We start from the raw sequence: 27796 nt of genomic DNA, 5'->3' as shown, positions 1-27796 counted from the left end.
TGGCTCCTGTAGGTGTTTGCCATTCATTATTGTGTCACAGCACTTCTTTAAACCTGCATTCTGCTTCAGACTGCTTACATTTCTGCCTCCTCTGGCCGTCAGTGGGCGTGTCTCTCGTGCACACCTGTACCTGCCTGTGCTCATTCAAAGCCTCTTCAGATCAGCGGAGCGCCCTCAGCTGACAGGCGGCGGGCCAGCTGAGCTCCTGGCTCTCAGGATTACAGCTGCAGTTCAGATTACCTGCGTGGGTTTGATGAGCGTTCAGTGAGCGGAGTGAAGGAACCTTTAATGAAAGCAGGTAAGCAGACTTCAGTATCCCACACGCTCACAGAGGGATCCTCAGAGCCGCTCACATCCTGTTCATTCATGCATGCTGACATGGCTTTCTCACTCTGCAGGATTTGAATTCCGATCATGTCCCCAGTGCATCTATTGTAACTTGTTTTTTTTGCTAATAAAATTCCACAGTTGTGATTTTAATGCGTCATTTGATTGACTTTTCATGTCTTCTGTGCTAGTTCAGCATTATTGGTTTTAGAATATGATCAGATATTGAGTTAACTAGCTCCCTAAAAAAAATCTATTTATAACCAGTGGGTGTACTGTTTACAGGTATTTCTGTATAAATGCGGGAAATGTAGAATTCAACCAAAATGTACGTCAAACCGTTGTGTGTGAATGACAATAGTTTTCTGACGTGTATTTGTGTAGTTTAGAAAAACAAACACAGACCTGTTTGAGCTGACGCTCTCTCTGTGTGCGTTTGCAGTTGAATGGCGCGGTGCTTCTGCCGGTGGCGTGCCGTCTTGATCTGCGTCTGCACGCCGTGCATCTGCCTGCTGCTGCTCTTCTCCTACGCTGTTGTGTTGATGGTCCTCACCCTCAACGGCATACAGGTGAAATCTGAAGTGGTCAACAGTGAAAGCAGCGTCACTGACAGCCCTCGCTTTGTGGCCCCGGGGACATTCAACAATGGGATATTTTCCTCCCAGCCGAAACACTTCTGGGACCACCGAGGGCACAGAGCCCTGTGGAACCAGCTGCAGCTCAGAGCGGACCGCCATTTCAATCCCATCCTGAACCTCAAGAAAACCACAAATCAGCAGAACTTCAACGGCCTTGATGGAAGTTTTTTCGAGAATATGACGTTATTCAAAACGACGAGCAACTTTACCAAGCTCCCCGAGCAGTTACAGAGGTTTGTGAGCTACATGGACAGGAGGGACTACCCGGTCCTCCTGCAGCCCGGCGGGGAATGTGGAGCTCAGGCAGAGGGCGAGAACGAACGCCCGCTGCTTCTGTTCGCCATCAAGACAACAGAGGGTAACTTCCTGAATCGACAGGCCATCCGTCAGAGCTGGGGCCGCGAGGGCTGGGTGAGGGGGCAGTGGGGGAACGGCAGCGGCGGAGGGGAGGCGGGAGGCTACGTCCGCAGGGTGTTTCTGCTCGGCAAAAGAGACTCTGGAGAGCCGAGTGCGGCCTTCTCTCTGGTCCTGAAGATGGAGAGCGACCGATACGGAGACATGCTGCAGTGGGACTTTCATGACACGTTTTTCAACCTCACCCTGAAGGACGTCCTCTTCTGGAGGTGGTTCTCCGCGTCCTGCGGGGACACGGCGTTCGTCTTCAAGGGAGACGACGACGTCTTCGTTAACACCCCCAAAATGGTGGCCTACCTCCTGGACCAGCTGAGAGAGCCACAGGCGCACAAGGCCACGAGGGACTTCATGGTGGGAGACGTCATAGTCGGAGCCCCTCCGAGCAGAGACGACAGCTCCAAGTACTTCATCCCGGAAAACTTCTACCGTGGCTTTTACCCGAGGTACGCGGGCGGAGGAGGGGTGGTGTACTCGGGTCTGCTCGCCAGGCGTCTGCACCGCGTGTCCCAGAGGGTTCACCTCTACCCCATTGATGACGTTTTCGTGGGGATGTGTATGATCCGGCTCAACGCCTTGCCCGTCTACCACCCGGCCTTCCTCACGTTTGACTTCCCCGACCAGGAGGAGCAGGAGCCGTGCTCCTACCACAAAATCCTGCTGGTCCACAAGCGGAGCCCGGACCAGATCAGGAGACTGTGGGCCAACATGACGCTGACACGACGAGAGTGTGGCCACGTGCCTCTGAGGGTTGAAAAGAAGACTTCAGGGACGCCATCGGAGGATGCTTTGTTGGAAATACCTGCTGTTCAAATACCGCGGCTACCTCTTTAATATAAGCTTTAGTCAGTTACAGAAAGGACGCCGCGTTAGCTCCTCTGTTTACTGAAAAGCAGGCACGAGCAGAAAGGATATTTATTTGTAACAGATTACAATGGATGTTTAGCCTGTTTTCTACAGAAACATTCAGCTCAACCACTGTTTTTTTTTTTTTTTGTATTTTACTTTAACTTGACCTATCCATAAGCCAATGGACATCCTTGTATTTTACATCCTTTTAGCCAGAGGCCATTATTTCATAAAGGAAGAGATTTTAATCTACTGTAGAAATGTAGCAGGCACATATCTTTTAAACACACTGCTAAACCCTTCCAGCTTAATTCAGTCACAGACGTGGAGTTAAATCGTAACATCTGTTTGGATGTATGTTTAAGGTGCTGTGAAGTTATTTTATGACGTGAGTAAGCTAATGACCCAACACCAACCGGTTCAGTGTCGGAAGGCAGTGGTGAGAGACTGGATGCTCCAGTCCTGTTTGTTCCAGACAGTTCAGACAGGGACACACTGAATCAAAGAATAGATGAACTGCTTGTTTTTTTTTAATCTTATTGTTTGTTTTGTGTGCTATAATGTGACAAAAATCTACTTTAGCTGGGTTAAAGTTTTATTGTTCTAAAAATGAAGCAACACTGAATGTGATGTAAGTCTGAATGCGACTGCAGTTTGTAGACTGGGTGCTCGCTGCTCCTGCGTGGGACTTTTCATGAGGATTCAGGTGTGAAGGACTCGATGCAAGACGAAGGTATGATGATGGCAAAACAGATCAGCAGGACTCTGCTTGATGCTGTCTTTGCCGCACCAGTTTTCCTGTACCGTGGTGGTTTAGTTCAGGACAGACGTGTTTTCTGATTTATGAGTTCATTTTGATAGGCTGATCTATGACTCATGGCTTTACCATCTCAGCCGCTCCTCCAATAAAATAAGATACAATGAATTCTGCATTAACCTTCAGCCACAATGTGACAGACAAGTATGTGAGAGGGTGGCAGCCTTTCACAAAAGATGTTATTCTTGCAGAACCGGGACCATCAGCCAAAGGTGGAGTTTGTGTTGTTGGGTGTCTTGATGTCAGAGCAGGAAAAGTCTATTTGAAAGCACCAATCAAAACCTTACAATGTCACCATTGCATAATGTTTTAATGACTGTTCTCTGTACCTACTCATCTGTTTCTTTAAAGCGCAACTTTGTGTTTCCATTGATCACCTCATGATGTATTCCTTTTGGAATGTGCCTTTTTTAAAAATCTTTTTTTTATGTAATTTAACCTAATCAATCCATTCAATCCTGCTTTGTGAAGACCGAGGCTGTCTGAGTTGGAGCCGCAGCGACACATCCCTGCCTCAACTCTGGGCCGAGAGGGATTTCTCCGGATGGTATTCATGATTTGGTTTTCTGTGATAATTTCCTCCCAAAAACACAACGATCTTTCATCAGCTGACAGGATGGATAAATGGCTGGCCTGAGCCAGGTGAAGCTGGTTAAGTCTGCCCAGAGGGGACAACGTCACAGACACATTTTCAGCATGTTTCTGGAGTGTGTGTGTGTGTGTGTGTGTGTGTGTGTGTGTGTGTGGGGGGGGGGGGGGGGGGGGGGTGGGGGGGGGGGGGGAGTCTGAACAGAGACAGGCAGAACATGTAAACTCAGAGACTCCAGCTTCAATCGAAACCCTTCCTGTCATGAAGAGACAGTTGCTAACGACTGCATTATTTTTTTCTGCGACTTTGAGTGACTGTTAAAGCGGTATAAAACCTGCTATATGAGTGAAATGAAGGTGCTGTTTTCAAATATATATCCACAAATTCAGCGAGTGTTGGTGCTTACTTCCAATGTTTCTGTCCCCAGCCGTCTTAGAAAGCATAAAGACCCTCCTGAACATGAAGAACTTCTTTAGGGGAAAACGTCTCACTGGTTCAGGTTTCATTTAAGACCTTGGGAATCAAAGAGGGTGGGTGTGTGAGAGTGTTGCTGAACTGGTTCCACTGGCAGGGATAGTCTGCTCACTGTTGGTGGTAAACACCGGGAATTTCTGCATTGTGCTCATGCCAAACATGATAATTTTCATACCAATTATCTTCAGCTCATGCGCACTGGTGATCGACGTATGTTCTGTTTGAGACAAACAGGACGGAGCAAGTAAAAAAACTGGATTCCAAAACTTTCATCAAGTCGAATTCAGCAGGTGGAGAGGAAAAACGGGCCAAAGAGCATTTTGACATCAGCAGCAGGTTTAGCAGAAAGGAGATGATTCAACTGGGTCGCCTGTGAGACGAAACACACCCGAGTCCTCCCACAACGTTTAGAAATCAGAAACGAGCTCTACCAAGACAAACTCATGTTCTGTGAGAAGCACTTTATCAGTTTTATTTTGTCCAATTTTTACTTGATCAACATCCTGTGGAAAAGCAGTGTATCCTGGGAAAAGAAATCACATATTTGTAGGTCTGCATACTATATAGCTTTGTGGAAACTTTTCTGATACATTTTAAAGAACACATTTTTGTAAGTGAACTTAAAGAGCAGGAATGAATAAAGGAAGCGATCAAGTCCGTGTCTCCAGGACGGCGTCACGTCGGAGCAGCCGCTGTGAGGATCAAATCATGGTCCATTCAGCCAGTGAGGACAGCCGCACGACAGAGCCGGCCGCCACAGGGTTTTTATACATGACTGTCCATGCCCTCATGAGGCATTCTCTGTCCGTCCTTCATCCTCGTCCTCCTCGCTGTCTTCCTCCTCCTCGCTCTCGCTGTACTGATAGTTGCAGCGATTAGTGTTCACAAAGAGGTCGCTCTCGTCATCTTCAGAGTCGCTAACCTCCTCCTCGTTACTGTCTTTCTCTTCCTTTTCCTGCCGTTTGCTGGACTTTTCCTGCACCGATGCCTCTTCTGTGAACCCCTCCGGCCTGGGGAAAGGTTCAAATACGTTCATTTACGTTTGGAAAAGCAATGTCAATCAGAAAAACATCTGTGATGTGTCTCTGTGTGTGTGATCCACCTACCAGAGCTGCTGTTTCTGCAGGTACTGGATGTGGTCTTTGTAGAGAATGGAGCTGATCTCTGCCTTTACTTTGTCTCCTTCCTCGATGGGATCCACGATCACGAAGTCACCTGAAGATCAAAAGACAAACTGTCAACCGAAAACAAATATACATGATATGGATTTCATTAAAACTTACTGAGCACTAAATAACAGTGTTCTTTATTATAATCCCATCTAAACACAGCACCTTTTAAAATGTCAGGCTGGTCTGATTAATGGAGCTCAGTGTTAGATTCTTTACACGTGTCACAGAGCACTTCTACACATATCTGTCACTTGGGAATTCTTGGTCGTGTTAAAATGAGGGAATTCCTCACATAAGAAAAAACTTTGTCCTGTCTGGGGACTTCTCAAGTCTCTCCTCTTGTCTCTTTTTCCATTTTCACCAGAAACTTGTTCTACTAGTTAAATCGTATTGAAAATTAGTTGAATTTCAGAGATAATATCAAAACTATTCTAGACCTGAAGAATGAAAAGGGAAAAAAAGCTCCTGCAGAGCTCAGGTGAACAGAAGTCACACGTTTCGCCCCCATCTGTGGTTTGATTGAACAAGAACTGGTCTCATAGCGACTCACCTCTCTTGATCCAGATGTTCTTGCGGAACTTGGTGGGCATGCTCACCAGGAAACTCTCCCCCTGAGAGGTCACGGCCTCGTGCAGGTTGTTGCCTCGGCTGCCGATCACCTGCACAGGCAGACGGGTGGGGACTGGGTTATGGATGTGGGTCGATGTTTGCGTGTTCACTGGAGGATCCCGCGTCTACCTTGACGATCTGCTGGTGTTCTGCGGGGGTGACGAAGTCCCCGAGGACCTCCTTCACCACATGCTTCCGTTTGGTGGCCTGTGACATTATAGACGGTGAACTGCAGCTTCCCGCGCCAGCTGAGACACGAGAGACAGAACAGGTGAGCGTCAGAACACCACACAGTATGATTTTACTGTCCCTACTGTTCTTAATAAGGACACGCTGAAAACAGCAGTTCTCCTCTGGAAACTAAATAAACATTACCAATAAACTAGCATAGTAAGCTAACATTAGCTGACTTCATAAGTCTGTAAACACGCACACATTATGTTGGGGACGTAAATACCTTGATGTACAGAAAAGAGTAATGATGGCTTTTAGCCGCAGAGTCGCTTTAGATGATTTAAATGCAAAGCTGAGAGCAAATAAATCGGACTTTAGGAGCACATGTGTCCGTGTTCAGTATCAACACAGGCTGTCATTACACTTCCGGGAGACTTGCTCCGGTACCTTCAAATTAAACACTCCTGTTTACTCATGTGGGATAAATATCAAGCGCTTACTCATAACACGTGCAATTTAGTGTGTAGAAGAAATTTGTTTGATTTTTATTTTCAATTAAAATGTCATTGTCCATGTATTAATGGATTATTTGTTTGATTTCTAACTGTGTCAAGCATGCGTATTTTATTTTTTAGTTTACCCTCTGCTGTTGAGCGTTTCCGTTCCCACGCCTTTGAATCATGGGAAATGTATTTTTCTCAAAACTTAAGCTGCGTTCAAGATCGCCAACGTTTATGTGTGCTAATATTTAGCCTGGACCAGCCAGCAGGGGGCAGAAAATCACCGAGACAATTGATCAGGAAATGTTTGTCATACTGTCCCTGCAAATAACAGCGTTCTTGATGGAAATGATCAAGACTTTTGAATTTCACTGAGAAGTGAATCGGATTTTAATGTAAAGGCTAGTTTACTGTTGTCCATATCTAGTATAAGTTCAGGTCAGCTAACTCTTCCATTTTTCCCCCTGTAGTATGAGTTGGTGTTGCACTGCTGGAGAGCGAGCTTGGTGTCAAATCTGGCCTTGTGACCACATGTTCCAGGTCTGAGTCTTCACTGGTCTCAGCTCCTTTAAAGTCCTGGTCTTGGGATGCTGTGATCTTGATCTTGACTCAGTGTTGAGTCAACTAGTCTTGACTTCCCCAGTATGAGTCTGTATCTTAATTACAGGATAGTCCATGTCAACAGATCATCAATGGGAAATGAAACATTCTCACATGTTAAGTTGGAATGTAACTGAGTCAGATCAGATCATGATGCTTTATTTATGATTCCTTAATACCTTGTTTCATTAACCATTTGTGCTTCTTTGTGGTTATGCTGTATCGCTCACCTTTTTTCACCCAAGCCTGATGCTAGAAGGCTGTTGATGTTTTCAAACACAAAATCTAGTCCTGGCCTAGTGTCTGTTTTAAAAATATCAGTGGTTTTCACATTTATTACAGTGTTCAGGACCAGATAAACCGTTGAGCTCTTTCTTCAAACACCACCTCTATAATCAACTGAATATGTAGTCGTGGAGACCTGAATAAATATCTATTAACAGTTTGCAAATGTTTTCTTCAAGCGATAAGTCTATACAAATCACATAATCATATGGATTCTACAAAAAACATACAAACAAAAGGATTTAACAATTTTTTTATTCAACCTTCGATTGTTGCTCACTGTCATACAGCAGTTATCCCGATGGTATTGCAGTGGTTTAGTCATGTGCAAGTCGATATTAACTTCAAGTCACAGCTTTCAGAACCCTCTTTCAAAAGAAAAGAAAAAAACAACAACATTAGCACGAACACTGGGAACAAAAGCATGAAGCAAACTGAGACAGAGTTACTGCAATGAGTCTGGGCTCAGCCACTGTCAGCAAATACCAGTTGAAACCAACACGAGCTAAAAAAAACAGCAACCACAACGATCTTCAGGAGTAGCACAGCTTAAAACACACACGGAACAGTTTGAACTCACTATAATAAAATATTAGTATCACATCAAAGCTAGAGCTTCATTAGAACTGGCATGATTTGAGGTTGAAGGTTGAACGCTGTTTTGATTTACCGGGAATGAGACGTGTGGATGAATGTGTGCGTGTGTGTGAGTAGTTTATTAGTGCAGTGGGTTTGCAGCTCTGGCGTGCTGTGAAGCCATGTGCATTCAGTGGTTTCAGTTGATGACGGCAGATGAACACATCTTGCTGATTCCACATGCGTTGGAGCCTCTGTACAGGTAGTAGTAACCCTGCGTGAGAGAGAAACATAGTTAGAACCCGCATGTTTAAAATTATTTCAAATTCTGGCCATTTTTAATCTCAGCAGCATTAAGTTTTCTTACCTGTTCTCCATAATCCTCCCCCCAACTGTTTTTGATGGCCCAGAATGGGATGCCTTTACCTGAAAATACAAATGAAAAAATATAAAAACATACTGAATAACTGCATTATGATTCATAAAAACATTCTTGTTTCCATGGATAAACCAAACAAACAGGATCATGGGATATAAAGTGGATTTAAAAATACTTACGCTGCCCGTACCCGACCATCAGCACAGCGTGGTCGATCATCCACGGGTTACAGAAGATCTTCAGAGGGTGAGAGACGCCTTTCCTGTAGAACTACAGCATCAAGAGAACATTTAGCTGGAAGCAGTGAGCTTGATTTCCACATACAGTAAACGTTAAATACCTTTTGACATAAATAACTGTGTGTGAGGTTGATGGAACAGTCTCGTTACAGTAAAAGTCAACTTTCATTGGATGGCTTTTCAGATTAAAATTTCATGAGATGAATGAAAATGTTATAATCATATTTACAAAGGTGCTGAGCAACAGATTGTATCCGTCTCTTTAGATAACTAGAAATCACTAAATTGCTATAATTAACACAAACTGAGCAAACCTACATTTGTGGCTTCACTGCATATGCCCAATATTTTAAAATCTCCCTCGTCTAACATTTTGACATGACATGAGGAAGTTGCGATGGCTGTGCTTGCATTAGACCGGTATGGAGAAACTCCCTCATCTGTCAACAACAATAACCACAGCGGCTCCAGCACACGGCTTCACGCCTTGTTTGAAGCTTGAGGAAGCTGTTTCTGCTGAACACAAGCAGAAGTCGTCCGTGCACTGCAGACACACTTTTTTTTTTTTTCTTGCATGGCCTGTTGCGGTCACGTTCAACGTGTTCCAGAAGTACTGACCTGCATGGCAAAGGCATTGAGAGCCACGGAGACGGGTCCGTTCTCAGCCAGCCATGCGGCGATCTCTGAGGAGGGAGAAAACTGGAATGATTAGACCTTTACTGTGACTATGTTTTTATTTGTGCGTTATCTTTTGGAACAGTTTCAAACACATCTCTGATAATTCTTTGTGAATGGTTTTAACGTCCTGTCCGTCTCTCCGTCCCCGCTCACCCCTCTCGTCCGGAGGCAGCTCCACGGAGCTGTTGATGTAGGCGACGACCTTCCTGGAGGTGAAGTCGCACTTCTGTTTGTGGCCCGTGTAGGAGTAGTCCGTCTCGGTCTCCACGCCACCTACAAAAACAACAAAAGTCCGTCTTTTCAGAGTAAATCTGACTTGCAGGCAGGCCTTTAAAATAAAACTACGGCTGAAAGTCAGAGCCAGCCTGTTCAGCCTCACCCAGCTTCTCGATGGCTTCGTAGGCATTAGACGGCAGCCCTCCTCTGCAGGCCTGATCCAGCCCGTCGCAGTCCACCAGCTCTGAACGCGACACACACACACACACACACACACACACACACACACACACACACACACACACACACACACACACACACACACACACACACACACACACACACACACACACACACACTAGTCATTGGATAACTGTGTCATCTAGGCCTGTATGGGTGTTATTTTTTCTTCTATTTTTGGGATTCCGCACTGTTTCAATAAAAGTGAACTAAATTCTGTGTGTGTGTGTGTGTGTGTGTGTGTGTGTGTGTGTGTGTGTGTGTGTGTGTGTGTGTGTGTGTGTGTGTGTGTGTGTGTGTGTGTGTGTGTGTGTGTGTGTGTGTGTGTGTGTGTGTGTGTGTGTTGTACCTTGTTCAGATAGTGAGAGCAATGATCCATTCTTTAGGAACCACTGGCCCTCAATGTTCCCGATCACTGAGAACGCCCAGCAGGATCCACACATCCCCTGTAACACACGCAGAGGTCAGGACGGGGTCGCGGGACCAGCCGTTTGTTCGTTAACGGTGTGCTTGATCAGGAGACTGCGCAGTAAACAGCTGTCTGTCACCTGGTTCTTGACAGAATTGACAGCTCCGTGGTCGCGCCAGTCCCAGCTGTCGGGGGCGGGGTTCTGAGCAGGACGAGCCGGTTTCATTGGTCGATGAAGGGTCCACTGACTCAGCAGCGGGTTTAGATAAGTCGAGCGAAACTCCTCCTCTGGAGAAAAGCAGAAGGAAACAAATCAGACCTTTAGTGTTATTTTAGAAGCAGAAACTTTGTTTCCTGGCAAGACGACGGGAACACATGATCACACACACACCGGTCAGATCACTGAACTTGGTGACTCCGTACTCAGCTGAGCCCTGATCCAGAGACTGGAGCTTCTCGGCCGTCTTCAGGTTCTCGTGGAAGATGCGCAAACGCCGGTCGGCCTCTGCAAAGGTCAAATACACACAGTCTGTTAAACATCACACAATCAGTGCACGTGTGTGTTTTGGAATATGATCTATGTGGACAGAAACGTCCCTGAATGCGACACACTGACAGCAGGGAGCAGCAGTGCAGTGGAAATCTCTCCACCTCCACACAGCTGAAGTGACTTTTCTCCTCGGGTTCAATCTGCCACCATGAAGGTGACGAGGAGGATCTGAAGTGTTTCCTGCTGTTGATACGAGCTCTCTGTGATCACACACGTCTGTGTACGCAAGCAGTAGTGCAGATTTTCTTGTTTCGAGATTCCTCTCACTTTACAAAGACGTGTGTTTGAGGCCTTTTGGTGACTTTAGATTACCTGTGTGTGTGTGTGTGTGTGTGTGTGTGTGTGTGTGTGTGTGTGTGTGTGTGTGTGTGTGTGTGTGTGTGTGTGTGTGCGTGTTTGTTTGCCCTGCGACGGACTCGTGACCCGTCCGGGGTGTCCTTGCCTTCACCCACAGTCAGCTGGGATCGGCTCCAGGGTCCTGTGACCCTAAACCGGTTATAAATCTCTATAGAAGATGAAAGGTTGAACGTATCGGTGTCAAACATTCCATCATTATTAATCTGCACTATATCTGACGTATGGCTGATATTCACATGCATTATCGACCTGCCTCTGTATTTTTTTCCTATGAAAGCAGATGTGCTGCACTGGGACCATTTTAACCAGCTTTGTGTGCTCAGATGTGTCTTTGTCGAGTTCTGTCTGGATTGTGCAGTTGTTTGTTTTTTGATGCCTTTGTTGATTTTGTGTTGCTTTTTTTCCTGCTGTCTGTTTCCTGTTGGATTTGTTTTATCTGCTTAAACAGAGTCCTGTGTGTTTAAGAATACTCTTTTGCTTAAAAAAAAAAAAAAAAAAAAATTAATTGAAAATGGACATTTCTGAATTGTGAGTCTGCTGGTTTTTCTCGCCTTCTGAAATGTGTGCCACTTTAACGAATTCTTATTCACACGATTTCAGATGTTGGTTTATGGTACGTAGATAGTAACGAACTTTAAAGAGATTATATATATTTAAGGAAATATACACTGACTGATTCATCACCACGGAATGTGAGAAAGCTATTTGAAGTATGTTTGAAAGTTCACTGTCCAGACAGGAATGTGGCATGTTTGACCCGGTTCGGTGTGTCCACATGTGGCCGTACGTCCGTCACTCACCCTCCTGGCTGCTGTAAACTTTATTGTATTTCACCATGAACTCTTTAAACTGGCCCAGCAGCTCCACGGATTCCTGCCAGATAAAAACACACAAAATCAACAACGTGCAGCCTTATCCTCAGTCTCAAGTTCACACTGACGAGAGCAGTTTACTCAGCAAACAGGCTGACGGCGGATATTGGACTGTTTCTGATCCAACTGCCCTCTCATTTCTTAATTTATATAGTTTTACCTCCAGAGGTTGGTTGCTGGACGAATCCTCCACTTTGTTGGTCTCCTCCACTTCAGATTCAACTGATAAAAGACACATCCCCAAAAAAACATTGTGACTGTCACTGAAATCAACCTGTCATCAATTCTTTTTGTGCTAAAAACTGCATGGACTTCAGGAGTCACTGCACATCAGGCCGTAGAACAATCGATGACATGACTAACTGGAGCTGGGAAACAAAACTTCATGTTTAGCCTTGAATACGTTTTACTGCTGCAAGCAGAATGTGTTTATATTTGTATTTACAGCAGTAAAACCAGATGTGACTGTGTTTGACCTACAAGCAAAAATACTCCTTGATTAGCTTGAATTATCAACTAAATCAGTAAAGTGCAACATCAAAATAAACCCTGGTCAATAAATTCTATTAGAATGAAAGAATATATCAAATCATTTTAAAGCTATCTGAATGACCCAGCTGTGTCGATGCAAAACAAACTGAGGAAAGTTAGACGTTCGCTGTAGGCTATAGCTGTGTTATTAAAGTGACAGAAAGTCACTGTGCTTAAAAAGAAGATGATTTATGGACTTTACTGACCTTTAGGCTGGCACTTCTGTTTGAGCAGTGTAGAAGTGCCCTGCCAAGGAATGTCCCACACCTCAAACATGCAGATCTCAGTCTGAAATCAACAAGAAATACATAAGAATATATACGATGGGGTAAAGAAAGTAGCTAAACTTTTATAATATGTATTAATTAAGTGAGAGAAACAACATAACACATTTGTAAGCTTTTTGTCAACAGCTCTATGGAAGTTCCACAAAAATGTGTTTTGTTTTTTTTTGTTGGTGTTTTTTTCCTGCCTGTCATGAAAATTAGAAGAAAAAAGTAAGTTTATGTGTCAGAGTTGCATAAGCATGCTTAAAGAATTATGCTTCGTGTCACTAAGTCAGAGTCAAGTCACAAGATCATCCGGCAGCTGACTTCACTGCTGAATAATGCAAAAATATTCGGCTGCAATAACAGATCAATGCTCAAATGGAAGCACGCGCAAAAACATTCCAATTGTCAAGGGTGTTGTTTAAAAACCACTGCCTATTTTTACACACACACACACACACACACACACACACACACACACACACACACACACACACACACACACACACACACACTCCCTACCTTGAGCTTATGTGACTCAGGATAAAAGTCACATGTCCTGAGCATAGCAGTCTTCTTACACTGAGTGTTGCTCACTTCCACTGTTAAAGTGTATTTGATTCCTTTGACCACCTGGAAAACAAACAAGCAGAAATGGATTTTGTAAATACAGAGGAGAACATTTTAATCAATCTTGAATCAAGCGTTCCATAGAAAAGAATACAAGATAAATACTTTATTAATCTCAGGAGAAATGTCTTTGTAGTACAGAGCACCAATGATAAATAGAAGTAGTAATATCAATGAGATAGAATTAAAATAAAATAAGCAATATTTAATATTAACATGTACAAGCATGGATTAATGAAAATAACAGAAAAACGCAACAAAAGACTGTTTACAGGAAAGTTGTAGATCAGATGTTTATCGGGTGTTAGTTCATTTTCACCACCAGTAAAGAGTGCATTCAGGTCACATTCGTGCAAGTTCATGTGTTTTGTTGTTGTGAACCCTGAATGGTCCTGCAGGCTGACTCTTTGTCCTGATAAACACCAGTCAAGCTGAATAAAGCAGGTTCCTGCGCAGTAATGTAACTTCCGCCCAAAATAAAAGCATGACTCAATCGGCTGTTTAAAATCATCTATGGATTATATAAACTCGTGATATTATAGATATCGATCAGCTTACAGATAGAATAAACTTAGTGAATGAGTTTTATTTTAATAAGAACACAAAATGTTGCGTCTCACTTTCGGGCTTGTACTTTTATTCTGAAGGCGAAAGGCCGTTTTCCGGTCCAGGGGAGCTCACAGAATTTAATCTCCCGGTCTGTCTGTTGTTTACACTCTTATAGCGATGTTATACGTGATTAAATAACTACAATTTAAATATCGTGTACATTACAAGAATGTAAATAAACAGAGGAGCTACTTTCGCCGCGCCGTGTCCCGCCTGTACCTGTTTGGTGGCGGAGACGAGCCGGCTGATTTTCCGGAGGTGCATGGCGTTGGAGCCGCGGTTGTATCGCTCCTCTGCGAAATCCAGAGCCCTCTTCAGGCCGGGGTCGGACTCCTGCAGCCGGATGGGAGAGCCGGGAGGCCCGAACAGAGGCCGGTCCAGGTCCTCGCCGAGTCCGAGCACAGCGCCCATCACGGCGGCCAGGGCCAGCCACTGGATTACAGGACCGCGGCGGCGGCGTCCGAGCTCCATGTCGTCCCGCTGCGAGAAGGACCGAGCTCCGGTCTGCCCGCTTTATAAACAGAGGGCGGCTCGGTTCGTGGAAAATAAATCGATCTGAAGTCAGCAGTGCGGTCAAACGGCTTGTTGCCAAACAAATGTAAGCGGCGGTGGGAGGAGACGAGCTTTTTATCCAGTGGGCGTGTCTAAAAAACACGCAGACTGCGCGCGCCTGTTATCCAGCAGCCATGCAGCTATGCATCTGTAATAGACAGGAACGACAACAATGCAGATCACATGGCACGCTGGGCACAGGTAGAGACACATCACTGATTCAGACTTCCAGGGCAACATGTAGAGAAAGCTTTTCTTGTACAAAGGCTAATATTTTGTCTTCTTAAAGGGATTCAGTGTATCTTCAAACATAAAAAAAAAGAAAAGAAAAGAAAAGCTATGTCTCCCTCCTCACGTCGTGCAGGTCTTGCAAACTCCTTCTCATCAGGGACAGATCAACTTTACAGTTACCATGAAAGGGCTTACAGTGTCTCTGCACTGCAGTTTGCCTTTTAGATCGCTTATATAGAAATATATACAACCACATATTTCCATCAATGCAACTGAAATAACTTAAAATAAAGTCTTTATTTAAAGTTACATGCCCATTGATCAGAGATGTTAGGGTTTTTCTTTCTTGAAGCCCACATCACTGTGCTTTCTCAAAACTGTATCAGAAGACAAATCACTTCTTTTGCCTCTGTCTTTTCCCTCTTCATGAAAGTTCCCCTTATTTCTTTTGTCAATTCAGTCAACTGTTAGAAGCCCACCGTGGCACTCTACAGGTAGGATTATATCATTCTGCTGGTCACAAAGTCCACATGTATTTGTATGTTTTCACTTGGCAAAGTGCAGCAGCACTGACTTTCATTTCAGGGCAACCATTTGCTTTTCAAGTCCTTGTGGACTAGCCTCGTAAACCAGCCCCACCCATTCATATCCACATTTGGATTTTGGAGCTCCAGCTCCCCAGCTCCAAAATCCAAATGTGAATGAGGAGTGGGCGGGGTTGGTTTACCAGGCTACTTGTGGATCACATGCAGGTTTGAAAACTCAGATTTGGCCCACAGGCCTTGAGTTTGACTTGTATGCTTTAGTGAAGTCAGTGCAAGGCCTGTGAATCTCTTCAGGCACCCAGTTGACCTCCAACTGCTATTTCAAACAAACAAACAGACAAACAAACAAACAGACAAACATAAGGCAGCCAACTGGATATCTCCTCTTCTCAGAGACAACAAAGATAGGAAGAGACGGAAGATTCATGATGATGTTTGTCTTACTAAATGTTACCTCAAAGATTTGTCACTGGTTTTGTTGTCAATAATGTCATGTCATTTGAGCAGGTGGATATATAATCAAGAAATGCATAGACCAAGACAAAGTGGTATAACAACTTGTTAAAGCAACACATTCTCTCATTTCACCACTGTCTCTTGTTCCCTACCACCACCACCACCACTCATTTGCGCTCCAAATCTCACATCCTATTTGGTAGGTGTGCTTCTTTTTCCACAGCAGATGGCAGCAAGATGCTAGATTGGAGCTGATGAGGAAGAATCCCAACCAGTGCAGGCTGCTTCGCTGAGATCAGCTAAATGGACCTCAAGTAAGAGGCCCCATCAAAATAAATTCCTGACACATTGCAATTGCTGAACATAACATCTATGTAAATGGGCTGTTTCATATTGTGATTGACATGCTAGCCCATGCTGGAGGCCCCCTTCAGCTATCTATCATCATCTGTGGATCTCAAAGTGTTTTTCATTAACACATCCCCTAAAGTATGTTTTATTCCCTTTGAAGGGAACACCTCTGCTAATGGTGTTTTACTGTGTTTTCACAAATAAACACAGTATTAGTCACAATCACCCCTCGTACATATCTATTCTGTGTAGACTAATGATATACAGCATGAATAAAGTATTTCTATTCTATTCTGTTCTATTCTATTCTAAATTGGATGCAGCATTTAGAAGACAGATGGAAGGGTGTATAATAAAAGAAGCGCAGCAGTTTGAAGGAAGTGTGTTGGACTGTTGATCATCAAATTCAGTCCATGTTTAAGCGTGACCTCAATTCAACAGTTCAAGCAATGGAGCAAAATTAAATGCTCATAATTTTCCACAGTGGGACAATTCAAAAGTTTCAATCTCATTAAGCAGTTTAAATTCTACAGACAGTTTAAACTGATGCCACAAATTGGTGTGCACATCAAACACCAGATGGAGACAAACTACTGTTTGTGGCTTGTTTCTACTTTTAATCGACTTTTATCTTGAAATTAGTAGAACTACATTGGCATAATAAAACACGAAACACAAAACAATTTTTCCACATAAGTAGAGGCTATCCGAAAGTATTATAACAAAGTGCATATATATTGAGTTTTGGGGCAACAATTGTGCACAATTTCACTGATTTAACAAGGATTGTAAGCACATTGAGCCATTAACACTTTTACTGCAGAGGAGTGTTTCCGGAAGTCGCATTGTTATTTCCGGAACAGGCTAGCACTGCTAGCTGATGAGCACATCTGTTGCTAAGCTAACGTGTTTCACCACAAGCCTCACACAGGAGGAATAGTTAACCAGCTAATTACCGCGACATGACGACAGTGCCGCCGTGAACGGTATGACTAGTTTATATCACGGACTGAGGCTGAATTCTTAGCGGCAGACATGGAGACTCGGGGGATTGAAGACATGTTTGACTTTCGTCGGTAAGTCAGTTAGCATCGAGCTAACGCTGAGCTAACGGTGTAGTTAATCGGACGCTAATGCTAATTAGCCACATCAGCGTTAGCACTCCTTTTTTGGGAAGCTTAGCTTCAATAAATCGATTCAGTGCATAACATCTGACGGTTGTTAGCGAATGTACAAGAAGCATATAAACGGAAAGGATTCCATTAAACGACGAAATATTCCTCAACGAAAACATTATGACGCTAACAGTAATTGTATATCGTACATAACAGCTAATTTGAATATATAGCAGTTCACGAAGCAGAAATAACTAAGTTTTCACCTTTTGATACCCACAAAAGAAGACTAATGACTCGTACGTGGCGTGAACGAATTGATCATTCGCTATAGATTTACGTGATAGAACTCAATTTTCATCAAATATTGTGGTAATGGTCCATGTTTAACTGACGGGGGATTTATGGCCCGTTTTGAATCAAAAGTGACGTTTCCTGGCAAGTCAACCCATAGATGACACGTGTAATAAAGACAAAAACGAAAGTTGAGGTTGAAAGGGGGACTGAACTTGCTACCATTGTTGCAGACGTTTTCCTGAATGAGGCTCTGCATTTTGATTCAGTAGTTTGCAGTCACCTGCAGGTATGCTTACATTCACCCCAGGAATATTGTGCAGTTGTTATTAAACACCAATACATTAACCTGTGATCTCCCAAGCTGGGCTTGCTTCAGTCTCATCACTGTGCATTATGTATAGCTACACAAAACAACCCCTTGAAAATTTTGTCTAAATGATGTGGTTGATGATTTATCAGATAGCTTAAAAGTAGGGTCAATGTCCACGTTTCTTCACTTAAGTTATGTAATGTAACCAATTACCAAAGTAAGATTTAGTCAACACTGAAAGCTGCGTCCTTTGTGATTACTATGAGATATCCAGAAATGGCAGCACAAACTGTTTGTGTTTGGGAGTGAGTCTTCAACCATCAAGTTCAGTTTAAATCACATGAAGGAAAATAAGGGCACTGCTTGACTAGTCTTCCTGATGTTTTCAGGGCGATATCATCACTTACAGGATTTTTACAGTTTAAAAGTTTGTGTTATTTTACAGTGAAATTTACTTTTTTAAATGAAAAAATCCACTAAACTATCTTTATTCACACTGTTGTACAGTTGAAGAGATGTCTTTGATGGCAATGCAGTTTGTTTTGCAGCCTCATTCCTCCGAGAGTACTCTAGTTTTTTGTTTTTTTTTGTTCATGATATGCACTGACTGGCCACATTAGTCACACTTTGCTTTTCACTACCAGATGCTCTGAGATTTGGCTCCATATTGCCTTGACAGCAATCATCCAACTTCTGCAGATTTGTCTGCTGGTCTGTTTCAACGTCTGGTCTCCCACTTAAGCACATTTCCACGGTGCTCTGCTGGGATTTACATGTAGTGGCTTCAGACCAATGAAGTCATTGTCATGTTTAAGAAGCCTGTTTGCCACAATTTATGACAGGATTCATTACTGCGCTGGACGTAGCTATCAGAGGAACATTATTTGTGGTCATAGACAGACAGAGCATGGTTAGCAACATGGTTCAAGTGGACGGTTGGGTTTGAATCCTGCCCAGTTATTACTAATGACAATAAATGTCCCTCGACACTAGGTCTGCTTGATATCAGGTGAATATTAGAGGTGTGCTGATACATCGATTATTAGATTAATCGTGATGCGACACATAATGATTCGATTACGATTCATAAATATTTAAAATCGATTATTTTTCATAATAACTAGACGCCAGGAGCACGGACGCCACTTGCGGAACTAAAGTATTGTTCCTGCGCACCACCCGGACATCTGTAGTGACGGACCGGTTAATATGGCGACAGCTAGCTCTTTAGCTACAGTAACAGAGTGTGAGATTCATTCTTCTGGATTAAAAGCTAGTGCTAAATGCCAACGCTGCTTTTGGTAAAGAGAAAATCATTCAAAGTTCTCGTCCACAACATATTCATCCAATAGATATTCGTCCATTTTACGCTTCACTGGAACAAAAAGCACCGTGTAGCCTCATGTAGCCCCGGAAACAATGAGCCGTACTGCGCATGGCGCGGCGCCGTAAACAAAGCTTTCAGTTCAGAGGTAAACAAAACAACCAAAACATTTATCTCTGTAATATGCCTGAAAGAAGTCCAGAGGCGTTTGGCAGCGTGACGATGTTTATTCCAAGAGCAGGGATCAGAAACATGCGTTAGCATCGGCAGTCGAAAAAACACGCACACAACAACACTGCAGCTCCCGTAGCTCCCGCTGACGTCCCACCACCGCCTAGACATATAGACATAGATATCTAGATGTAGGTGTCTAGATATGCTGCACGCCAAGTAGTAAATTCAAATTGCACATATATCTGCATATATGACATATCTGCTATTGTTTGCACTTAAGGGAGGTAACTGTTGATCTTTTGTCAACAGGGGCAGCCTTTTGTTGTATTGGCTCTTTAGGCCACAGCTACAGGCACAAAGTTTATGCCATGGTTGCTGATGGACCACTTGACATCAATAAAAAATACTTTTTTTGAATTTGTTTGATTACTTTGATTTATGTATACCGAGAAACAGCTGTACATTGTTTCAAAGTATGAAACAATGTACAGCTAACATTAAAATCTGTTCGGATAGTAAAAGGCTACAATCATACAATATTGCCGCCCCAGCTGCCGAACAGGACAAGGGGAAAAAAAAAAGATTTATGTATACCAAGAAACAGCTGTACATTGTTTCAAAGTATGAAGTGGGCACTAAGTGAGGGGGGAAAAAATGCACAAAAAATCATGATAATCGGTTTTATCATTAATATCGTGATAATCGTTGAATAATCGAATCGTAGCACCCTGAATCGTAATCGAATCGAATCGTGAGGTGCCTTAGATGGCACACCCCTAGTGAATATGCAAGAATCTTAGCAAGTAGTGTGACAGTATGATTTTTGATCAATATAAGAACTGGAGTAGATCATGTTTATGTCCTTTAGCTTTGAGATTTGTTCCTCCAAATAACTGTACTTTTGCATGAACACACCATGCATTAAAAGGTCAGTTTTCACAGTTCAGTCAGTCTCTTCGAATATCCCTATTGTAAATATTGATATCGGGATATCAATACGTTTGCTATTGTGCAGCCCTGCTTGGCACCAATAGGAGTATTCACAGCCATCGATATAAGGCGCGCTTGGTCCATGCTTTGAGTGTTTTACCACATTCTGAGGTGACCATCTGCTTGTAGCTGTAGCTCACCACATTGATTATTGGACTAGTGTCATCTCTAACCACTGTGGTCATTCTCCTCTGACCTCTTGTATTGTTACCCAGAGAACTGTTGCTCTCTGGGTATTTTACCCAACTCTGTTCATGCTCTGTTAAGCTCTGTTGTGTATTACAGTATAATGTTTTAACCTCTGATTATTTTTCTCTGCGCAGGTTTCCCAAAGATGCCGTAATTCTTCTGCTCCTGCTGATTTACTTTCCAGTTGGCATCTGTTTGACGTTAATACGGATTTTTGTTGGAGTGCATGTGTTCCTGGTCAGCTGTGCACTTCCGGAAAGTTTTGTCAGAAGGTAAGTAAAGCGGTGATCTCCATTCTGGTTGTGGCATCAGTTGCTGCAGTAGCAGTTGCATTTATGGTGTCATTATTAATGATAAGGTTACCAGTTATAATTGGGTTTCAGATAGTATGAAAACATCTCAGGGAAACATTGGTTTTTATGATTTTATTATAATGCCATTAAAGGTAGTTGATCTTTGGGTTTCTGTCATAGTTTCACACTTTGTTGTATTTGAAAACATCATAAGCTCTAATAAATACATATTGCTGATCAGTATGATGCGTTGTTCCTTCAATGTTGTGGTAATTAAAGGTCATTACTGACCCTTGCACAATGCATGTAAATAAAACATAAAACAGGATTTAATTCTTCCAGTTGGAGAGGATTATGTATTACACTTTAGGGTTAGGATGCTTATTACAATGTGTACCTTGGGTGTGATTATTAAGCTGCCTGGTGTTTACATCCACTCCTCCGGGCCTGCCTTCAGATTTATCGTGAGAATTATGTGCTCGGTCCTGGGGATGCATGTGCGACAGAGGAACCCCCGCTCCAGAGACAAGAACACCAAACTCTTCATATGCAATCATGTGACAGAGTTCGACCACAACATAATCAACCTCCTGACTGCCTGCAATACCGTGAGTGCTTAACTTTACACTTTGTCCTTGCTGAATCTGTTCTGCACTGCGTGCCTGTAGCTGATCAGGCTTTCCCTCGGGGAAAGATTGCAACATGCTTCTTGCACCAGTCAGTGTGAGTCGCTGCCAGCACTGTTAAATACAGCTCACACTCCTCGGTTTTAAACCTGTGTTATGATGACAATGACTGGATGAATATCTGTGTGACTGGATTTATACTGTACAGACCAGAACATCGACGAGAAATGGATTATCAAGTCAGGGTCAGGAACTACTCATGTTGTGTTTTGTATTTGATATTTGACTCTTAATTTCAGCGATCGGATGACCTTGTTGTTCTCGTGTGCTCCCCAGCCCCAGTTCGAAGGCTCCACAGGCTTTGTGTGTTGGGCGCGGGGCTTCATGGAGGTCCACTCAGCATCCGGACACGGTGCGATAGGAGAGTCTCTGCAGAGGTACTGTGCCACTGAAGGCACTGCGCCCTTGCTGCTGTTTCCTGAAGAGGACACCACCAACGGCCGTGCTGGTCTCCTCAAGTTCAGGCAAGTCCAAACACTTCTGTCGGAGGATTTCGTGCTCTCGTTCTTCTGGTTGAGGAAAACACACTTCTGTACTGTGTGGAGAAACAGTCTGGGCTGCATTACCTGGAAGTTTGACCTGCTGTGAGCCCAGAGCCTCCGTGCACATCGAAACAGTTTTGGCATCACACCACTGACTTTGGTTGTAAAGCGAAGCGGTGATTTAATGAAGCCAGCCATAAATTATCATTCCTCTTTCAGCACACTTTGAGATAGAGATGAATTACTTTGGCGGTTGATTCTCCACTAATTTCCCCCTGGAGTTGGAGGGAAATTAGTGTAACGCAATGAAAACTGCTCCAAAATTGATTCATTCCTATCATTAATGCGAAGTAACTCACATCCAAGAGTCAGTGTCTTTCATTAAGAAACATCAGCAGAAAAGGCAGGAGGTGAGAGAACCGCCGTGCTTTTATTTAAAACCGAGTTTGTAATAGACGCAGTCACACACCTTCACATTGTTTACTTCAATCTAACCTTTACATTCCCTTCCTGTTGCTGCTCACAGGATTTGGGATCCCTAGCTCTCATGGTCAGAATGGGTTTAAAATTAAAAAGCTCCCAGAGTTCACATACACAGCAATATGCAAGTTCTGGATCCTGAAACTTGAAATTACTTCATAAAATGTGGCAGAAGCACATTTGACAGTTTTACACATATTGAGAAATTTAGAATACATTTTTTTAATTTTTTGTAGATATAGTGTAATTTATGGGATCAGAGTTTTTATATTATTTATGAAATGTTAACCTTGTTCTTTAAGTTTTCTTGTAGAATGCAGAATGAACGCCATAACACCCAGAATGTTCTCTCTCTTCAGTTCTTGGCCTTTCTCACTGACCGAATCCATCCAACCTGTGGCCTTACGAGTGTCCAGACCTTTTATTTCTCTGGTAATATAATTCAATTTGAAATCAGATAAATGTTCACAGTTCAGGGAAATGTGTTTGTGTGTGTTATGTAACCAAAACATTCGCAGGAATCCATTTTGCCTGTGTGGCTGTGTGACAGTGTGACTGCGCTTCAGTGGTATATCATGTACCAGCTGTGGAAAGTCACTGCTGATTAAGAAAGATGTGCTCCAGGAAGCAAAATGCAGCAGATCGCTGTGTGCTTTCTGTTTATTTATTGATTTATAAGAAGTTACAGGATAGTTTTGGTCTGCAGGATGCCTCCACATGTTATCATGAATGCAAACTCGATATAATAAATGTAATCGCTGACTGTCGTGTCTTTTCTCACCCCACAGAGCACACCAGAGTCCAGCTGGCTAACGGAGCTCTTGTGGACATTTTTTGTTCCGTGTACAGTGTATCATGTAAGGTAGTAAATAATTTATGTCATTATTTCTCTCTTTTTTCCCCCCCCTCTGAAGGTAAATCTTGATGCTTGCAGTCAGATTTTACTTTGTTTGTGTTGCTTTGGTTGTGAATTGAGCTGGTCGTGTTTAGTTGTAGATAATGCAAATTAAAAACGATGAACTAATAACCTGGACTCCGTTACTTTAGCCAGTAAATAATGAAAATTGATTTAAATGGCTTTGAATTAAATTTGCAGACTCAGTTTTTGATCTGGTCTCTTGATACTTTTTCCACATTTCTGCTGCTGCAATTGAAATTTCTTCCTGTTTTCGTTCCAGTTGGCTCCCATCTGTATCCAGACAGGAGGGCGAGTCTACGCAGGAGTTTGCCAACAAAGTCCAGGAGGTACGGACTGTGTTTGCCAGCTCACTCGATTGATCCGAGTTTTAGGACTATTTACCTTTCAAAAGGTTGATCACAGTTTAAATAGACACAAGGTCTTCTTTCTCTCCAGCGAACATTTCTGAAAACACCAGACATCATTCAGATATAAATGCAGTTAAACCAGCCAGTCATGATTTAAAACAAACACGATAAACAGCTGGTGAAGTTGGTTCAATTAGGCAAACGTGCAATGACAACGTTAGAGTTTTGCGTAACGTAGTTGTCGTTATGAGCCTGTTACCCTGTTCCTGGAGTGTGTTGTAGTTTCCAAATTGTTCATCAGTGTCAGATTGGTGAATTTTCTTGTGTGTTCTCCTGGAGGTGCTGGCTGGTGAACTTGGCTTGGTCTCCACTAAAATCACTAAAGCTGACAAAGCAGAGCACATCAAGAGGAAAAGACATACGGTCCCACAGACGCCACCCAGTGAGGACATTTTACATTTCACACTCTGCAGAGGATCCACTTGAATTTCTTGAAGGTTTAAGCTGATCTCACTCTTTTTTTAATTCTTTTTTGTGTGTGTGTGTGTGTTTTGTAGATGTCACGTCTAGACCCATCGGGTTGGGATTCATGGTCCAGAGTTTGGGCACAGACGATCACAGGCTTGATAAAATGGCTCAGCAGGTGAAGGACGTTCTGCCTCATGTTCCACTGAGCGTCATCAAAAAGGATTTAGGTAAAACACTTTTTTCAACTTCTTCACACCCAAACACCCTGGATTACATTTCCCCAATATGCTGCACATCTTTTCAGTCGCTTTCAGCATGCTGACACTCATGTCTCCTCTTCACAGCAAAAACCGACTGCGTTGACACCACCATCACGAATCTGCTGGAGAACAAGGAGGAAGCTGGATTTGAAGCAACAGGGACGTCCACGTTTGGGGCTTCTAGAACGAGCTCTTACTCATCTGGTTCTGCTACAACCTTAAAGGTTTGACAAGTTTTCAGCTGTCTTAAAGGGGAAATGATCATTCCTGCTTCATTTTCAGAACATTTCAGCACGTGGAGGATTTTTCTCATTGGGTGGTTGAGCGACTTTCTTTTGTGTTCGTTGTAATGATTTTCTTCTGGCCCTGTGTGTGCCGTCTCAAAACCTTTGACTTTGCATGACTTTTGAAGCTCTCTGGAATGCCAGGCGCCCGTGTTGCATAAAGTTGTGCGTTGTACACACACCAGTAGCTGCTTCACTTTCACAGCACAGTGGGAGAGGAGACACTGAGGCTGACTGGGATCAGCAAACAAGTCTCATCACCTTTTCTCATTTCTTTCACATACAGAACACTAACGAACTTGACTTACTGTACACTGATCAACTGACATATTGGCAGCCTTGTGCACGCTGCCCTGTGGCAAATAACCCTTCAGATGTGATCTGGGAATATTTGTGGGGTACTTGGTCTGTAACTAGTATTTAAGGTATAATGGACCATTTTCTCGAAAAATTGGAAGCCAAACGTCTGTTACTTGCTTTTTGGAAAAACGCTCATGCGCCAGACCGTCCTACCTGCTCTGCTGCTCCTACGAGCTGCTTGACGGCGTGACGCAAGCATGTCTCCAGCGTGATTGACATGTTGGAGGACCAATAGTTGAGACTCGCATCACGCCATTCATTGGCTAAAACATCGTCCATTATACCATTAAGTTAGAGGTTTTGTGACATTCACTGACAACAGAACTCCAGGTTTCACAGCAGAACTTCCCCTGAAGCATTGCGCTGCCTCTGCTGCTTTGTTGGCGGTCCTTTCAGAACCAACTTTACAATCTGCAGCAGTTTTTGTTCTGGACCCTGTTACCATTTTCCTTCTTTCTGTTTAATGGAACCACTTTTGATTGATGGTTTCAGCGCTGCTCTGGCCATTACAACCCGACTCTTATCACACGTGTTTAGATCCTGGTAGTCTTATTCACTTCGTCCGTCCGTGGTCATAATGTTAAGGTTGATCGATAGATCTCCCAGAAGTGAGCATGTGCTGTTGCTGAAGAATCAAATATAATCACTTAAGTTATCAGTGTAGCACATTAATATGTATTCAACTGCTTTTTTAATTAATTGACTTTTTCCTTTCTTCCATAGTCTGCTGCCAAAACGTTTGGGAAATCACCAGCTGACAGACATCTGTCTCTTCAAGAAAGAAAAGAAGCGCTGTATAACTTCGCACGAAGGTATTTTTATTGAGTCATTTTGAGTAAGAATCTAATAATGACACGTTTATTTACAATATTAAAAATACATTTCACACAAAGAGGAACATATAGCATTGCCTTTAATCACCCAACGGTAAGTCAGGTGTCTCTGGGTCCCTCCTGACGCTCCTCGTCCGTCCTGTTCATGCTAACCCGACGCCTCTGAGAGCAGCTCGAGCCATCTCATGAAGCACAACATCCTGCCGCCGTGCAGGAGTCAACAGTCATGCAGTATTCATTTCATCTGAGATCTGCTCTGGATGTGTTTCCCGGGCCGTCGCTGTTGCTCAGTACTGATAACACGCTGCTGCAAAGCAGCAACAAGCAGTTTTATGTAAAAAGCAGTTCAGAGCCCACAGAGTGAAATCCAGCCTGTCGCTCAAAACATCTGCCATTAAACTCAGAAATAAAGGATTGTGTTGTGTTTTGAATAAAATGAAGTGGTGGTCAGAGGCAGAGCCAATCAGAAACAGGATGCTTTGGAGACCCTGTTTTTTTTTTCATGTCCGTGTGTTTGTGCAGCTGAAGTGAGATAAATGACTAAAACGCAGTCGATTCTGCTTTCTCTCTTCTAGACGCTACATCGAAAAACACGGGCTGGATCATGAGGACAGTCACTGAGCACACTTCAGGTCAAGCCATCATGGAAAGCTTGTCGGAAGCATAGTCAATTTGCATAGCGATCTAATTTTAAGGATGATTTTCTATCCTCTCCAGCAGTCATGTCAGAAACCCCCCCCCACACACAGATTTTGTTGGTGACAAGTATTCAGAACATGTATAAGTTCAAGGAATGGTGATTATGCATGTATTTCATTCTTCATTCTGGCCGACACATGATTTTGATAACAGTTTGTATTATGATCCACTGACTGTGAATCATCTATTTATTTTTATAATGTCCAGAGTTGTCGATGAAAATAAAGTTCAGCTTGACCTTGCTTTCAAGACCTTGTTTCAATCACGTGTGAGATTTGCTCTTTCTTGTGTCTTCGAGGTGTTTGTGGTGGTGACTGTGGCGCTAAGTATTCCACAATTGTGTAGACGGTTTAAAGAATGGGTGGCCCAAAAAAATAAAAATTTGTGCTCCACTTTGTATTTTAAATCATTATATTTAGGCCACACAGCAGTGTCCTGCTCTCAAGAGGGTTGTGCATGACCTGTCTGAGTGGCGTTTGCAAGTTTTTCTTTTACATTCTCCAAAACACAAAACTCCACAAGTGGTCGAGAAAAGATAAATGGCTGCATGGTCAATTAGAGAAATGCAGTTTTTCCTCCAGGTCTAACAATTACCTAAACCTGCCACAGGAGGGAGCCAAATACTACAAGGTATTTATAATTCAGAAGCTTCCCAGGAGTCTTTTATGACGGTTCTGTCCAAATTGTTTCTGAACAGGACTATATTCTTGTGCTGGTGTCAGAGTTCAGTGCCATCTCTGCTAAGTTCACTGAAAACCTTTTCGAGGTTCTCAGGATTTAAGGCTGGTGGATTCAGGTGGCCCAAGCAGGGGATGAGAAACCTTGGTATTCTCTTCCCCAACGCCTTGGTTGATATCATCACAGTGAACTTTGACCCTCATAGAGAAGTTAGGTGTTGATGTAAAGCGATGGTCATCACTATACTTGTCTTTATGGGGTAAAGTTCATGTTGTCAAAATGAACTGTATTCCTGGGATTCACTATCTGCTTCAACCTCCCCCTTTAGAAATTACTGGAAGTTAAGTTGGGCTGAAGGACAGAGCTGCCTGCTGGGAGTGTGGTCAGGATGAAGGTCCACTGACTCATGTTCTATGGTCAAGGCCCTGGATTAGTCACTGTTGGAGGAAGGTTCGTCATGCTTTGTTCATGTA

At 43.2% G+C, this 27796-nt stretch overlaps 4 protein-coding genes across 5 annotated transcripts; 2 read left to right on the top strand and 2 right to left on the bottom strand.

The window, feature by feature from the left end:
* The first annotated feature begins 178 nt into the window (after positions 1-178).
* On the top strand, positions 179-3715 carry LOC115400175 (N-acetyllactosaminide beta-1,3-N-acetylglucosaminyltransferase 2). The gene is made up of 2 exons (XM_030107884.1): positions 179-298; positions 770-3715. Exon 2 carries the CDS (start codon positions 774-776, stop codon positions 2208-2210), a length of 1437 nt encoding a protein of 478 aa, XP_029963744.1. The 5' UTR covers positions 179-298; positions 770-773; the 3' UTR covers positions 2211-3715.
* Positions 3716-3777: 62 nt separating this feature from the next.
* Positions 3778-14608, bottom strand: ctsf (cathepsin F). Of its 2 annotated transcripts, XM_030107905.1 has the most exons (15): positions 14220-14608; positions 13284-13394; positions 12699-12780; positions 12122-12183; positions 11890-11962; positions 10574-10687; positions 10322-10470; positions 10123-10219; positions 9697-9777; positions 9471-9590; positions 9258-9322; positions 8580-8670; positions 8389-8447; positions 8216-8295; positions 3778-3798 (listed from the first exon to the last, which is right to left on the bottom strand). In XM_030107905.1, the coding sequence occupies exons 1-14, from the start codon at positions 14469-14471 to the stop codon at positions 8221-8223; spliced, it is 1431 nt and encodes a 476-aa protein (XP_029963765.1). In that variant the 5' UTR covers positions 14472-14608; the 3' UTR covers positions 3778-3798; positions 8216-8220. The 2 variants fall into 2 exon arrangements, with proteins under 2 accessions (XP_029963765.1, XP_029963756.1); XM_030107896.1 differs by lacking the exon at positions 3778-3798 and having other exon boundaries at positions 7683-8295.
* Positions 4553-6489, bottom strand: eif1ad (eukaryotic translation initiation factor 1A domain containing). Its single transcript, XM_030107926.1, has 5 exons — positions 6344-6489; positions 6016-6134; positions 5828-5936; positions 5212-5320; positions 4553-5115 (listed from the first exon to the last, which is right to left on the bottom strand). The coding sequence occupies exons 2-5, from the start codon at positions 6100-6102 to the stop codon at positions 4893-4895; spliced, it is 528 nt and encodes a 175-aa protein (XP_029963786.1). The 5' UTR covers positions 6103-6134; positions 6344-6489; the 3' UTR covers positions 4553-4892.
* Positions 14609-17014: 2406 nt separating the features above from the next.
* On the top strand, positions 17015-26887 carry aup1 (AUP1 lipid droplet regulating VLDL assembly factor). The gene is made up of 12 exons (XM_030107771.1): positions 17015-17211; positions 20669-20806; positions 21285-21435; positions 21790-21977; positions 22835-22907; positions 23264-23337; positions 23654-23720; positions 24081-24183; positions 24299-24436; positions 24554-24693; positions 25837-25925; positions 26522-26887. The coding sequence occupies exons 1-12, from the start codon at positions 17171-17173 to the stop codon at positions 26565-26567; spliced, it is 1248 nt and encodes a 415-aa protein (XP_029963631.1). The 5' UTR covers positions 17015-17170; the 3' UTR covers positions 26568-26887.
* The last annotated feature ends 909 nt before the right edge of the window (positions 26888-27796 follow it).

Source organism: Salarias fasciatus, chromosome 2, assembly GCF_902148845.1.
Source record: "Salarias fasciatus chromosome 2, fSalaFa1.1, whole genome shotgun sequence".
In the NCBI taxonomy this organism is placed as follows: Eukaryota; Metazoa; Chordata; class Actinopteri; order Blenniiformes; family Blenniidae; genus Salarias; species Salarias fasciatus.
Note: the sequence above shows the minus strand (reverse complement) of the source record. Positions and strands in the feature narration are given on the sequence as shown.

Excerpts from the sequence above, each read along its gene's own strand:
- LOC115400175 (XM_030107884.1), top strand. The coding sequence starts at position 774 with ATGGCGCGGTGCTTCTGCCGGTGGCGTGCCGTCTTGATCTGCGTCTGC.
- aup1 (XM_030107771.1), top strand. The coding sequence starts at position 17,171 with ATGGAGACTCGGGGGATTGAAGACATGTTTGACTTTCGTCG. Across the intron at positions 23,338-23,653 it reads TGTACAGTGTATCATGTAAG|TTGGCTCCCATCTGTATCCA; the intron begins GTAGTAAATAAT and ends TTTTCGTTCCAG. Across the intron at positions 23,721-24,080 it reads TTGCCAACAAAGTCCAGGAG|GTGCTGGCTGGTGAACTTGG; the intron begins GTACGGACTGTG and ends GTTCTCCTGGAG.
- ctsf (XM_030107905.1), bottom strand. The coding sequence starts at position 14,471 with ATGGAGCTCGGACGCCGCCGCCGCGGTCCTGTAATCCAGTGGCTGGCC. Across the intron at positions 9,591-9,696 it reads CGAAGCCATCGAGAAGCTGG|GTGGCGTGGAGACCGAGACG; the intron begins GTGAGGCTGAAC and ends TTGTTTTTGTAG. Across the intron at positions 8,296-8,388 it reads GGGAGGATTATGGAGAACAG|GGTTACTACTACCTGTACAG; the intron begins GTAAGAAAACTT and ends TCTCTCACGCAG.
- eif1ad (XM_030107926.1), bottom strand. The coding sequence starts at position 6,102 with ATGTCACAGGCCACCAAACGGAAGCATGTGGTGAAGGAGGTCCTCGGG. Across the intron at positions 5,937-6,015 it reads AACACCAGCAGATCGTCAAG|GTGATCGGCAGCCGAGGCAA; the intron begins GTAGACGCGGGA and ends CTGCCTGTGCAG. Across the intron at positions 5,321-5,827 it reads GAACATCTGGATCAAGAGAG|GTGACTTCGTGATCGTGGAT; the intron begins GTGAGTCGCTAT and ends TTTGATCTTCAG.